This window comes from Ovis canadensis, chromosome 11, assembly GCF_042477335.2.
Source record: "Ovis canadensis isolate MfBH-ARS-UI-01 breed Bighorn chromosome 11, ARS-UI_OviCan_v2, whole genome shotgun sequence".
NCBI classification, from domain to species: domain Eukaryota; kingdom Metazoa; phylum Chordata; class Mammalia; order Artiodactyla; family Bovidae; genus Ovis; species Ovis canadensis.
In genome coordinates, this window is record NC_091255.1 from 58,279,169 (window position 1) to 58,293,213 (window position 14,045).

The 14,045-nt window shown below is 51.0% G+C and overlaps 1 protein-coding gene across 2 annotated transcripts; it reads right to left on the reverse strand.

Annotated features, from left to right (window-relative positions):
* Window positions 1–3,645: 3,645 nt before the first annotated feature.
* On the reverse strand, window positions 3,646–11,315 carry FN3KRP (fructosamine 3 kinase related protein). Of its 2 annotated transcripts, none has more exons than XM_069541869.1 (6): window positions 11,074–11,315; window positions 7,202–7,353; window positions 6,739–6,830; window positions 5,571–5,653; window positions 4,818–4,940; window positions 3,646–4,607 (listed from the first exon to the last, which is right to left on the reverse strand). In XM_069541869.1, exons 1-6 carry the CDS (start codon window positions 11,212–11,214, stop codon window positions 4,269–4,271), a joined length of 930 nt encoding a protein of 309 aa, XP_069397970.1. In that variant the 5' UTR covers window positions 11,215–11,315; the 3' UTR covers window positions 3,646–4,268. The 2 variants fall into 2 exon arrangements, with proteins under 2 accessions (XP_069397970.1, XP_069397971.1); XM_069541870.1 differs by having other exon boundaries at window positions 7,202–9,445; window positions 11,074–11,245.
* Window positions 11,316–14,045: the final 2,730 nt, after the last annotated feature.

Here is a 14,045-nt window from a genome sequence, read left to right on the forward strand (position 1 = left end):
TAGACAGGGCCCTCCATGGCCACCAACTTATCCGAGCTGGGGCTTTGCACAGCAAGACAGGACCTGTCAGAATCCCAGCTTTTTACAGTAGGGATACCCACCCGGGTCAGACTCTCTTCTATAAACATTCTCTCCGTTGTCTCAGCTCATACTCTGAGCAACAAACTGAGAATGAGCCCAAGAATGATCTCAAAACCCAAGCCCTGAAGACACACACTTCACTCCCAACAGACTTCCAGGCCTTGCCTCGAGTCTGTTCTGGACGCCACCAGTTATATGATTTTCTGATGTTTCAGAAGCAGAAAGTTAGAACTGAAGGAGGGGAAGGTGAGAGGATACAGGGACAAAGGGAAGTGGTAAATGAGACAAAGGGAAAAGTTGTAGGCGAAACCTTAATGACGATGATGACATGCCATAAACTGGGGAGGGGGACTCTCAGCACCCCCACATCCAAGATGCTGTCAAGGACATAAACTGGGCACTCAGCTGGCTAAGGCCCCTTAACATAAACAAATGACCTGAAACATCTTTAGGCACACAAGGGGATGGTTTGGACAATGAAGACTGATCAGGAAGGCAGTAAAAGTCACTGGCATCCTCTGCTTAAGGTAGAAAAGCCCATGTTTCAGGTCCACTTTCATCAAAAGGATACAAAGTAAGTAGCTTTGGGTGGAAAGCTAAACTTCTGTTATCTGAAGACTTCCTTCTGAAAGGCTGATGCCCTGACAATAGCAGGTAACCAGATGTTTTGATATAATATTCCTATTTTCAGTAAGAAATAAGTGTCACTGTCCCAGAGCCGAGACCTGAGGCTCCTGCATGGGTGCCTGGGGCAGCTCCCACCTCCCTGGGCCTCCTAGGATGCTCGATCACCCCAAAGGGCACAGGCCTTGCCTCTTGTCTCAGTGACCAACGAGTCCAGGAGCTCCAGAGCTAGCCCCTGAGGGTCTAGTCATATTTTCCCCTTACTTAAGGGGTCAGTAGGCCACCCTGCAGGGACGCCAGCCACATACCTGCCCCTTGAGATCGCGCCTCTCTATCAAAACCAGCCCCACCCCAACCCATTTGTGCCACCCTCTCCTCAGATGCACCGAGAAGCCTTCAAGGAACAGAACACTCCACAACAGTAACTCTGGAGAGGCCAGTGGCCTTTGGCCTGAGGTTTATACAATTTTGGCAACCCTTTATATAGGAATATTTACATACTTATGAGTACAAAATGAGATGCCAAAATCATTATTTTAGAATGAACCACCGCAGCAAAGTGCAGTCTTCAAAGCTGACAGAAGGGACTTCCCTGGTGGTCCTGTGGTTAAGACTCTACGCTTCCACTGCATGGGAAGTCTGATCCCTGGTGGGAGAACCGAGATCCTGCACACTGCACAGCGCAACCAAAAAAACAGCTGACAGCTACTGGCACCATCACAAAAGCTGGGCAACACCACAGTATTGTCACCCGAGTGCCTGCCACAGCTCTGGGATATGACCCGACATCCTGTCCTGACCACACTGAGGGGCTGCCCCCCTAAGATGCAGCACCCCAAGAGCGCTCTGGCCTTGGCTCTCATCCCTGGTCATGTTGGGCTGACATGGCGGGGGAGCCACTGTAGGGCAGAAGCAGCCGCTCCCTGCACCTGGCACAGCCCCAGGACGACTCTCTTGGAAGCGGTCCACCATCCTCCTTGTTAGGGGGCCCCAGTGTCCTGTCCCTTCTCTAGGCTGCCTCCCCGTCTTAGAACCTGGAGGGTGGAGTGTGGCCTGCAGGAAAGTCCACTGGAGCCTCCCCATTACTAGTGACTCACATAAAGCCAGTTGGAGCTTCCACCCACTGGATGGTTTGTGTGAACCAAGGGACGTGAAATGGAGCCCCTTCCTTTAAGATCCTCTAACTAAACAAACACACATCCACCAGCGTCTGCCTGCTGACCCTTCTGCTTCTCCTCAGTCGACCACAGAGGAGGAGGAGCACTGGGCTGCAGCTCCCAAAAGGTCTCCATTACAGGATGTTCTCTCTGAGGAAGACTCAAGTCTGGCTGCTGCCAGAACCAAAACCACCCGGGTAAGCCACGTCTGTGTAATAACAGGTGTGAACACAGAAGCACACGTGCCATCATGATAAACCTGGTGGTGGTGGGGTGAACCTCCCGTGGAGACAGTCAGCAGGTTCCTCCAGGTCAGGGTGAAAGTCACTCAGTTGTGTCCAGCTTTGTAACTTCACGGACTGTAGCCCACCAGGCACCTCTGTCCATGGAATTCTCCAGGCAAGAATAAGAATACTGGTAGCCATTCCCTTCTCCAGGGGATCTTCCCAACCCAGGGATTGAACCTGGGTCTCCTGCAATGCAAGATCCTATACCAGCTGAGCCACCAGGGAAGCCACATCAAGGTCATAATTAAGGTGCTAAAATTCTGGCAAACAATAGTCTAGGAATTACTAGGTTTGAAACTTTGGACAACTACATGCTCTTAGTAGTCACAGTCTGGACAACTAGCACTCAGGTGAGAGGGACACATGGGGACTGCAGGGTGGTGGGAACTCACTGCTGGACCCCCAGGCACAGGGCCCCCCTCCATCCACCTGGTGGGACTTCTCAGCTCAGGGCCGGGGCCCCAGGGGGAGAAAAGGAGCCAGGGATGCCGCTGAGGGGTTGGAGGGGGCAGGTTTCTCCCCAACATGCCTTCTGGCCCAGGCTGGGTCTGATCTGGGGCACCCGATCTTGCTTGGAAGTTTCATTGCAGGTGCCCTACTGGGCCAACCTCAGCCCCCGAGCACAGTGAGGAATTTCCTCCAAACAAAACACATTCTTCCCGTGCCATCTTCGGTCAATCAGACAACCTTTGTGCATGGAGAAACTTTATTTATGTATTTTCTCATGCCCCTGCCACCAATACAGTGAAGAAACATCAATAAATGACAGTAATTTTAAAAAGAGTTAACAATTGAAATGATTTTTTTAAAAAAGGTCACTGGGACTTCCCTGATGGTCCAGTGGTTAAGAATCCTCGAGGCTTCTAATGCAGGGGAGGCGGATTCGACCCCTGGTTGGGGAACCAAGATCCCACTTGCTAAGGGGCCCCTAAGCCAGCACACACAATGAAAAGATCCTGAGTGCTGCAACTGAGACTCAACACAGCCAAAAAAAAAGTCACAATCCTCTCCCCAAAACCAAGCTCTGAAGCCATCAGTTCCACTTCTGAATTCCACTGAGGAGCCCTGACCCAGAAACAAAAGACAGATGAGGGGCAAACATGGATGTATCCCCTTGGACCTTCATCATGAGAAACTGTGCCCTCTAACACTAGTGTCCTCCAAGGCCCGAGCCAGAACTAGTAGCGGCCACCCATCGGCTTCTTCCTTGAAATGCAATTTGAGAGTCACTTTCAACCTCCCTTTACCATTAAGCAAATATCTCATAAGGTGACAGCAACAGCAGTTAAACTGGTAGCAGCAAGTCCTCAGGCCACACCTGCCCTTATCTGGAAGCTCTGAGCTATTCTCTTACTGAGCAAAGCCAAGAAAAAAAAGTGTTTTTTTAAGAAACAACAGTTGTACTTACTTATTGTCACATTACGAGAGTTTCCTGGCAAACAGCTCCAATAAACAGAAGAGAATGTAAATGAGGAAAATACAGTCTCACACATCACTGAAGCCATTCGAAGTTTATTCACATTTTTATGCAAAAGGATTTGTTAGCATCAGTGGCATTCATGAACATTTCTCACCACTGCAAGACTGGAGGAGGGAAACCACTGCTGTAGCACTGGTTTCTACAATGTCGATGAATGACAGCTCACAAGCTGTAGAAATGAGCGGGTCCAGCGGCAGCACAGAGAGGAAAGTGAGTGTATTTGGTTTGGAACTGGTCATCAGGAGGTGCCCCCAGGACAATGCCTTCACGTCCACAATCAAGTCTGACCACCAAGTAGCATTACCCTGGATCCAGTCACTCCTGCAGAGACGGGGAGCTGGTGGGAAGATGCCCTTGGTGGCAGCGCCTGGCACTCTGGCCACCTCCCTTCTCTACCTCTGGGGCAGCTGCAGGTTAAATGCAGCCCACCCTCCATTGGTCCCTTGGTTCACACCAATTTCTACTGCAGCTGCATCCAGCTATGAAGTCTAACTTTAGGGTGATAAAAGCTTTCTCCTGAGACGTCACATTATTTACGAAGCTGGGAAAGTTGGTCTGAAGCTATTCCAGGGTAGGAGAGGCTAGCCACAGGGGTCCGGTTAGGGTCTAGCGACCAGGACTCGAGCCTCCCTCCCGAGCTCAGGTGACGAGATTCCTCATGATGCTGAGGGAGGACCCTCTGTACCCAGATCCAAAGTGATTCCAGTGGTTCAAGTAGTGGAAGAGTTGATATAGCTTCAGGCGCTTCTCGAAGCCTGGGGCCTTGGGGATTTTGCTGTGGTAGGCGGAGTAGAAGGCACTACTGAAGCCCCCGAACATGCCGGCTATTGCCAGCTCATACTCCGAGTGGCCATAGAAGGAAGCAGGGTCAAAGATGATGGGCCCAGAGGAATCCTCCGCTACGTTTCCTCCCCAGAGGTCTCCGTGGAGCAGGGCTGGGACGATGTCCAGATCACGGAACAGGTCGGGGATCTTTAACTGCCAGGGTAAATGCAGCCTCATCAAAGTGATCGATGCGTGTGGGAGGGACACATGGGCTGTTTTGAGCGTGGCTGGTTGGTACACAGACACACCCACCTCCCGTCCTGACCCAGACCAAGGTGGCTGCGTTGGCCACAGCACCTACGGAACATGACGGGCACAGCCCGGGGCCGGGAGCGGAGGCGGTGCGGGGAGATGGACACTCACCTGCAGAGCAGCCCAGAGCTCACGGGCCTCCCTGTCCCCAGACCTCTGCTCTACCAGGTCCATCTGGGGCTGAATGCGCTGCCGGGCATAGAAAGTGACCCAGTCCTGCTGCCAGTCATTCACCTGTGTGGGAGACAGCAGAGCTCAGTGGAAGGTGCCACAGGGTTGAGAGGGCTGACCCTCAGAGGTGCCACTACAGGGACAGGTGTGAAGCAGGGGAGCTGACCCAGCAGCCTGGGGTCTGGAGGACATGCAGGGACAGCAGGCTCCTGGACAACCTCCCACAACACCTCAATATCTGAACCGAGTGGACAGCGCCCTGTAGGTTACTCAGTGCGGCCCTCCCAGGGTGCTGCTTGCTTCTCCTTGGAGGGCATGGCCACCACCCTACCCACTTGGCCCAAGTATAGCTCCCTGGGCTGAAACCCCCAGGGCAGCCAACCTCAAAATCATAAAACGCAAAGTTACAGTTCCTTTCCATTACGCTACCTTTAAGAGTCTTCTATTTAAAATCAAACACTGTTTAACCTTCTATTTTCAGCTCCCTTGGTATCCAGCATCCTGTTAGTCCTTCCTGGCTCCTTTGAGCTGACCTAGCATGTGAGGTGGACACTCTCCATGTCGACCTCTTTTCATTAGCAAAGGAAAAAAAAAGGAGCAGAAAGACCTTTTACCAAATTTCACCAAAAGCGAGGTTGTTTCTAAATGGTTGACGCGACTAGCAAATACGGGCAAAGCGCTGGTGTCACTCACCTGGGGGAGGTACCCACAGCACGTCACCACGTCAAACCCAAACTGGGCCACGAAGGGCCGCGCCACCTGCTCATCTCTTCTCCCTTGGAAGCAAAAGGAAACCAGAGACATGACAATCCCCCTGCTCCCTTGGGGGCCTGCTCTGGAAGCCCAGAGAAGCGCTGAGGCCTGACCTCAGCGTGCCCTTCTCCACCTCGGGTCCTCTTCCAGAGACAGACAAGGCTCCTGGCCTCCGCACACTATCAGGGCCCAGAACAGAGCCTGCCTCATCAGAGTCAACGATCCAGGACACCCACTGCTTCCCAGGAGAGGCATCAGAGGAGCAACAACAACCCTGTGTCCCAATAAGGAGGGAATCCACCCCATGACCCAACAGGAGAGAATGGCTTCCAGTGGCCGCTTTAGCATCTGCCACTTATGGGAGATAAGCCCCTGTGCTTATAAATGGTCATCCTCTGCAGCTTCCCAAACTCAAAGCAAATCCTGAAGGCCTGAACTACATGTGGGTGGAGGCAATGAGGCTTCTTTTCTAATTTATTTTTTATTTTTTGGCCACATGTCATGAAGGATCTTAGTTCCATCCAGGGATTGAATCTGTGCCCCTTGTAGAGTCTTAACCACTGGATCTTCAGGGAATTCCCCTAAGACAGTAAGTTCTTGGTCGTCTGTTCCTGCTGTGTCTGCTACTTTGCCTGGCGGAGAAACCATCTGGGCTACACGTGAATTATCCAATGTCAAAGGATGAAAATCCTGGAAGACACCCTCAGTGCCACCACCACACTAAGCTCTAAAAAGGTCACTCGTGAGGGCTCTCATTCTGAGCCTCAGTGTGACTGTTCCTAGAAGAAAAGGCACGGTATGGTAAGCCAGAGAAACTTCAACAGGCTTTCTTCTGGAGAGTGAGAGATCAAAGGAATTATAATATGATGGAGTTTCGAGTTCCAGAAATATTTCCTGTCTTTCAAATGCATTTTTGAGACAACACACTGGTCATATTCACTGTTTACTGCACACCAAATATGCAGCCTTGGGTTTACATTCCTTTCCTGTGGCAGCAACACAGGTTTGCCCACCCACAGCAGCAGCACAGCTCTGCCCACACACCCATACTGGCCAGATGTCTTCCTCTGTCTGGTGGGGGGGTGTCCCCTCGGGCCCACAGCCGTACCTACTATGCCAGCCTCCTTCTGGAGAGTCTCTCCAAGCCTCTTGTTGTCTAGGTGTAGATCTGCCAGCTGGGTGCCAAGCTTTGCAGCATGACTGTGAAACCAAAAGGCAGCCACTAAGCACGTGGCACAAATGGGGACCCACCTATAACTGAAAGATCTCAAGCAACATGAAGCAGGTAGGCAGTGAGAAGAGAATCTCTTCTGGTGAAGCAAGGGGGAATGGAGGACCTCATAGGAGCATCCTCAGAGGATCTCATCAGTCCTCTGTCAGCACCTCAGCACGAGATTCTTCTCCTGTTTGCCTTTGGCCCTCAGAGTACATGCCGTTCATTCTGCAGGACCCAGGGATGTGTGGGGTCACGGGTTTCTTCTATCACATCCTGCAGAACTGTACCCCCAAATGCAAGCTTCCCACTCAGAGGAAGGACAAAGCCACCCAGAGGTGAAGCTGCCAGGACGCACCTGCTCAGATGCCGCATGTCCAAATGCTCCATCACCAGCATGCTGCCGCCTCCTGGGGCGTCAAGCACCTTGATGGGTTTGGGCACCTTCACTGTGCCTGTCTTCAGGATGGCAATTAAACTTGCCACCTCACCTTCAAACATCCTTCTGGCCTGCCAGAGAAATAACAAGGGAGGGGAGGGGGAGGAAGAGCAAGGTGTGGATGTTCTGTGTGGATGTGTTTTCTCCAGCACCACAACCAAGGCTCTCTGCAGACTCAACAGAACAGACAGCTTTTTCGCTTTTCAGTACAGCAGATTATACCTTCTGAAGCTGCATAGGAATTAAAGGGACTGTGCTTGCCACTTTTGTGTATGTTTATGTTGTCACTGGGCTTCCCAGGCGGCCCAGTAGTAAAGAATGCACCTGCCAACGCAGGAGACGGATTTGATTCCTGGGTCATGAAAATCTCCGGGAGAAAGGTGTGGCAACCCATTCCAGCATTCTTGCCTGGAGAATCCCATGGACAGAGGAGCCTAGCAGGCTCTGGTTGCAAAGGGGTTGGACATGACTGAGCACATATGCTGTCACTGATCCCCGTCTCTCCAGAGGGAGGAACCTACGCCTCGTGCACCCCTGACGGTGCAGGTGTCATCCTCACACAGCACCTCAACCATAATCCTGTCCCCCTGGGCCCTCAGGCACAGGCGGCCCTCAACTGCATGTGCCACCAAGCTGGGGACTCTCCTCACCTGAGTGGACCACCAAATGCTACGGCATCTCTAGCACCGGACACCACTTCATCACCATCGCCTTTCCCATTTCTAGTTCAAAAGTCCTTGCTCCTGCTTTTGGAAGGCAAATCTCACCCCGGAACACACTCCAAGCTGTCACCCCACTTCCTGAGTGACAGCCCCGCAGGGTCTGCCTCTGCCCACTCCCCTGCACCCTCATCTGGGCCCCTACCCAGGCTCCACCCCCACACTTCTAGGCCAGCGCACACACCCATTTTGCTCCTGGATTATAGCCTCTCTGAGTTCCTCAGAGATCCCCAGGCGCCTCCAGCCTGGAGACCTCCACACGCCATGTCACCTCTGCATGGAACACCCCTCCCCATTCTTTTTGCTAAGTCAGCCCCTTCCTTGTCGCGCTTCACATTTCAACTTAATAAAAATTTTTATTTCTCAGAGAAATCTTCCCTAACTTTTCAGGCTAGGTAATTCCTCTTCTTTAAAGTATGTTTTTTTAGAGTAAAATTTCTACAGACATATATGAAGAACACTGCAAACTCAAAAGCATCCAACTCTAATTCTCCCAAAGTCAGCACATCCACATGACGGCCGCCTGGCACTCCTCTCCGCCCAGACACTGCCACTCCGCCAGTGCATCTGTCCATCTGTTTTGTCATCTACACAGAGGCAGTCAGGCCTCTTCATTTCACGCTGCATTTGTAATGCAGGTGCATCAGTAGAGTTTATTGTCCTTGTTCTGTAGAGCAAAGGTTCTAAACTGTGTTCGTCCAATGAAGGACGCTGGGGTTCCAGTTTGGGTTCACTACGAACAGTGACCCAGGATATTCTACTTCTGTCCCTCACAGTTACTAATTCTGTGGCCTTGGTCTCCTCATCTGTAAAATGGAGTTAATAACGGTACCAATTTCATAGGTTTGCTGCTGTAATTAACTGAGTTAGCAGCTAACAGTTAACACAGTCCATTCTAAACACTTTACAAATTATTAGTATACCACCTTGGGGAGCTAAGGTTGCTGAGAAGTAAGATAAGAACTGTGTCTTAAGAAGAATTTGCATAGCATTCTCTGAAGATGAAGGAACACACTTGGGCCTAGGATGTACTTTGTACTAAAGCACTGCTGTGCAGCATAAAGGAAGGAATCGAATTTTTAAAAATTTTTGATTAAAAAAAAAAAAGCAGGGAGAGGTGAAGAAGGGTCCATGAACCCAGCTAGAGGCAAGGCTCCCTCACAGAAGTGTCTACTACCACACAGTCCTAAATGTCTAACCCTAAGACCACTCCTCCAGAGTGGGACCAGGGCAAAGTAAGCATCAGCTGGGGTGCAGAGTTACAAAAGGTCCAGGACTTAGGAGAGGAACATGAGAGAAAACCAAATATACAAGCATGCAAAGGACAGATAAGCATAATGAAGAGGAAAAACTTAGACCAGGTCATTCGAGCAGAGAGTGAGAAGGAAAACAGAAGATCAGCCATGTAGTCTTGTCTTAGAAGTCCAGAAGACATTTTCACCTCCTAAAAGGCAAAGCAGAAAGAGAGTCCTGTTTTCCATACAATCAGCAAATCTTTCTGCTATAGGCGGTATATCTTCGTAACTCACACAAGTATCTATCCAAGCAAACTGGAAAGAGACCTGTTTGCAACTATCTACCAAAGGGTTAGAAAGAACTTACGTGAAGACTAGCAAAAATAAAACAGACCCTGATGACAAAATAAAAAACAACTGGAAGAAACATTTAGCAGAAAGACAATGTTTAAAAAGCACTGCTCAGTGGTTCCACTTTAATCGCTGGAAAGCATTTGCTTCCCTGTAATCCATACCAAGTTTTGAATTATTCAAAATGCTAATGACAGTGAAAATACAGACGTGAAAAGGACGAAGCCACATAATAGAAAAAGAACTCTGAGAAGGTCTGTGACAGAAAGGAAGGAAGGACACCTCCACTGCATTAGTACTGCCTGGGGGAAACCCATGGAAAAGAGCAACTTCAAGGACCATTATTTGCCAAATTCCTATAGAAGGGATGTACAGGATGATATGGAGCTGATCTCTGTAGAACAAAGAGTTGAAAGGTGGTCTTGAGAGAACAGCATCAATCCAGAAAGAGATCATCCCACACTAAAAGACAGAAGCGCTGAGGGTGTGCAACACACAGGACCTCGTACTCGGGTCACTGCCTTCAGCCCTATTTGAACCAAGGTATTGCCAGTCCTGCTCCCTGCCTACTAGACCCATCCAGGACCTCCCAGCTAACACTACAGGCATGACCCACCCAAAGTGCGCAAAGAAGGGACATCCCAGAGTAAGTCAACTTCAGCAGGGAGGCTCACCTATTTTATATGGGAACGCTTGAGAAAACGTTCAGATACAAAGAGAATGGAAGGGTGGGCCTAGGGACTGAATGTGACCCCGGAAAATTCATAGGTTGAAACCTAACCCCCAATATAATGGTGTTAGGAGGCGGTGCCTTGGGAAGTGACCAGGCCACAGGGGTGGAGCCCCTGTAAGAGATCCCAGAGAGCTCTCCTGGGCCTTCTGCCACATGGGGTCACAGGGAGAAGTGCCCTCCACACCAGGAAAGGAGGCCTCACCGCGTTCTTGGACGTCCAGCCTCCAAGACCAGATCCCGAAAAGCACATGTTCGGGTTCAAAGTGGCCCAGAGTGCGGGAGTGTTACAGTAGCCCTGAGGACGAAAGCCAGGGCTACGTTACTGCCAATACTCAGGAAGGGTTTTGATCTCTGCAAGTTCAAATAAACCCCAAGACAAGGGGTTTCTGTTACCCTTCCTTATTCAAAATTCGCCAAACGATGAACTTTCAAGGCAGCGGCCACCTGGGTCGCGCAGGAAAACCATCCACAGCGTCCCAGTGGCGGCAGAGGCTCGCGCCGGACCGGCCTGGATCCGCAGACCGACCTCCCGAGGGTTCGAGGGGCCGCAGGGCTGAGCCGCGGAGGCCGAAAAAGTCCAAGCCGGCCCGACGACCACACGGGTCACCGAGCGCCTCCTCAGCCAACGGCCCAGGCTCGGACACCGACCCCCAACTCCAGAGCGGCCCCCACCCGCGAGCCCGGACGAAGGCCTGGGAACACAGACCCTCGGCCCGGCCCCGCCCCCCAACCCGCACCCGCGGCGACCCTGACCTCTGCCTTGGGGTTCACTTTCACAAACACTCGCCCTTTGTCCGTGTCGTAGCTCTGGCCCTGGCTAATGCATCCGCCACCCGAGTGACCCGTGGCCTTGACGGAGCCGCAGCCCAGCTCCCGCTTCAGTAGCTCCTCCATGTTCCCCGCGCCGGGGCCGCCGACCCGCCTCAGGCCGCACGCAGGCGCCGCGACGCCACAGCGGCGCGCGGGGATTGGTTGAGGGGCGGGACCGGCCGGAGCGCGCGGGAATGGAGGGGCGGGGCGACGTGAGGTCGGGGCGGGGCTGTGTGGTGCCCCCGCATCCCCGAGACCCTGGTGACTCTCCCTGCCAGAGGCCTCGCCCAGACCTTTCCCCTGACCTGACCTGTGACCTGCCCGTGACACTGCATCCTGCTCCGGCCCCTCATCACCTCCACCGGCTCCAGGTCTGGGCATCACCCCTCCCAGAGATTTTCTCGACCTGGACGCGTCTGTAACGCCCTACGGAATGCTGTCTTTTGTTTGTTTGCAGGTGGTTATCCAGAAGGGCTTCTCAGGTGGCGCTAGTGGTAAAGAACCCCCCTGCCAATGCAGGAGGCCTGAGAGACACGAGTTCGACCCCTGGGTCTGGAAGATCCCTTGGCAACCCATTCCAGTATTCTTGCCTGAAGAATCCCATGGACAGAGGAGCCTGGCAGGTTACAATCCATGGGGTCACAAAGAGTGGGACGTGACTGAAGCGACATAGCACCCACGCATCCAATTATCTTGTCTCCCAACTAGATTTTAATGATTTGAGTTTTGAGGGCTGCATAAAGTCTTTATTCTGTCGACTGAAAACAAACAAACAAACACAGCCTAAAAGTTGAGAATTATGTTTGATTGGAGACATTACTGAGGACTTAAGCTGGGAAGATAGCCTCTCAGGTGGTTATGAGGGACTGTTCAGAAGAGGGAAGGAAAGGGTAAGGATGTATAGAAGTTTTTGCCAAAAAAATAAAAATAAAAAACCCTACCAAAAAAAAAAAGAAAGAAAGAAAGAAACAAGTGGTCAAACATGGAAAGACTACTGGTAATTACAGTAAACCAGACATCTCAAGTAAATGAATCTGGTGCTATTCTGTGTATGTGTCTGCTTAGTGCCTCAGTCATGTCTGACTCTTTTCGACCCTTTGGACTGGAGCCTGTCAGACTCCTCTGTCCATGGGATTTTTCAGACAAGAAATACTGGAGTTGGTTGCCATTCCCCTCTCCAGGGGATCTTTCTGACCCATCGATCGAACCTGTGCATTGCAGGCAGATTCTTGACCTGCTGAGCCACCAGGGAAGTCCTTTTCTATGTATAGGAAGATGCAACAGTCTGAGCTTAGTGAAACCGTTCCTTTGATACATACACCCTAACTGTCTAGGGCCAGTATGCTGTGTTCTCCATCCTGAATCTCCTCAGGGTACACAGTTGTGGGGAGAGGGCTGGCTTTAGTGGCTAAGGGCTTGATGGCCTCAACATCTTTTGTTTACTGGTATGGCAGGTGGCATTCTTTGTCTACAAATCCATGTGTCAATCAGCAATCTTCAGAGAAATCAAATCAACAAGGTGTGTGTATATATAGAGGGAGGTTTATTTTAAGGAATGGCTATGAGAATTAATAAAGGGAAACCTGTTTAAAATGGAGTGGGAAGGCCCAAAAGGGAGAGCTCTCACATAGTCCGCCCAGACCCAGCCTGAAGGTAAAGATGAGTCAGCAAGTGCCATTGCTTTGGGGCCACTCAGGGTCAAGAACAGGAAAAACTGTCAATTACCCCAACAAGAAGAATCATCAACAGGTAAGAATCCTCAATTAAGTGCCTCATCAGGAAAGGTGTTCTTTTTATCTCCTGCTGCTGCTGCTGCTGTCGCTTCAGTTGTGTCCGACTCTGTGCGACCCCACAGACGGCAGCCCACCAGGCTCCTCTGTCCCTGGGATTCTCCAGGCAAGAACACTGGAGTGGGTTGCCATTTCCTTCTCCAATGCATGAAAGTGAAAAGTGAAAGTGAAGTCGCTCAGTCGTGTCTGACTCTTCTCGACCCCATGGACTGCAGCCCACCAGGCTTCTCCGTCCATGGGATTTTCCAGGCAAGAGTACTGGAGTGGGTTGCCATTGCCTTCTTGTATCTCCTACAAGAAATTAATTACCCAGTCTACTCAGCCAATGAAAACCAGTGATTACTCTCAACTCTCACTTTCTTCAGTGGTGAAGTCGCTCAGTTGTGTCTGACTCTTTTTGACCCCATGGACTGTAGCCTGCCAGGCTCCTTCATCCATGGAATTTTCCAGGCAAGGATATTGGAGTGGGTTGACTTTTGTTCAAAACAACCCCTCCAGCTTCCTCCTTTCTGTCTATAAAATAACAATCCTCTCCTTTGTTTGTTGGCTTTGTCTGCAGCTTTTTCTTTCTTCTTTTTCAAATTGCAATGCTTTGCTGTTCCTGAATAAACCCATTTTGCTCGTATACCAACAAGATGTTTTCTTTTTTAGGTTAACAGGGCTCACACAACTGTGGAGGTAGCAGTAGTGTAGTAGTGTAGTGTTAGTTGCTCAGTCGTGTCCGACTCTGCGACCCCACAGGCTCCAGGCTCCTCTGTCCATGGGATTCTCCAGGCAAGAATACTGGAGTGGGTAACCATTCCCTCCTCCAGAGGATCTCCCTGACCCAGGGATCAAACCTGCATCTCTGGCACTGCAGGCAGATGAGCTACAGGGAAGTCCTTAATTGTGGAGAGACAAGATCAAAATCTGCAGAGTAGACCAGCAGGCTGGAGGCCGAGGGCAGAGTCCTATTGGCAGAATTTCTTCTCACTCACGGGAGGTCAGTGTTCTCAGCAGGCCTTCAGCTGAGTGGACATGGTCCACCCACCCTGGAGTGGGTAACTGGCGTCACTCAAAGTCCACTGGTTTAAATGTTAATCTCATCTAAAAAACACCCTCACAGAAGCATCCAGAATAATGTTT

What these genes read in the sequence shown, in the direction of transcription:
- FN3KRP (XM_069541869.1), bottom strand. Translation starts at nt 11,214, where the DNA reads ATGGAGGAGCTACTGAAGCGGGAGCTGGGCTGCGGCTCCGTCAAGGCC. An exon ending in GACATGCGGCATCTGAGCAG is followed by an intron (nt 6,831 to 7,201) that starts GTGCGTCCTGGC and finishes TTGGTTTCACAG; the next exon opens with TCATGCTGCAAAGCTTGGCA. An exon ending in GAAGGAGGCTGGCATAGTAG is followed by an intron (nt 5,654 to 6,738) that starts GTACGGCTGTGG and finishes TTTGCTTCCAAG; the next exon opens with GGAGAAGAGATGAGCAGGTG.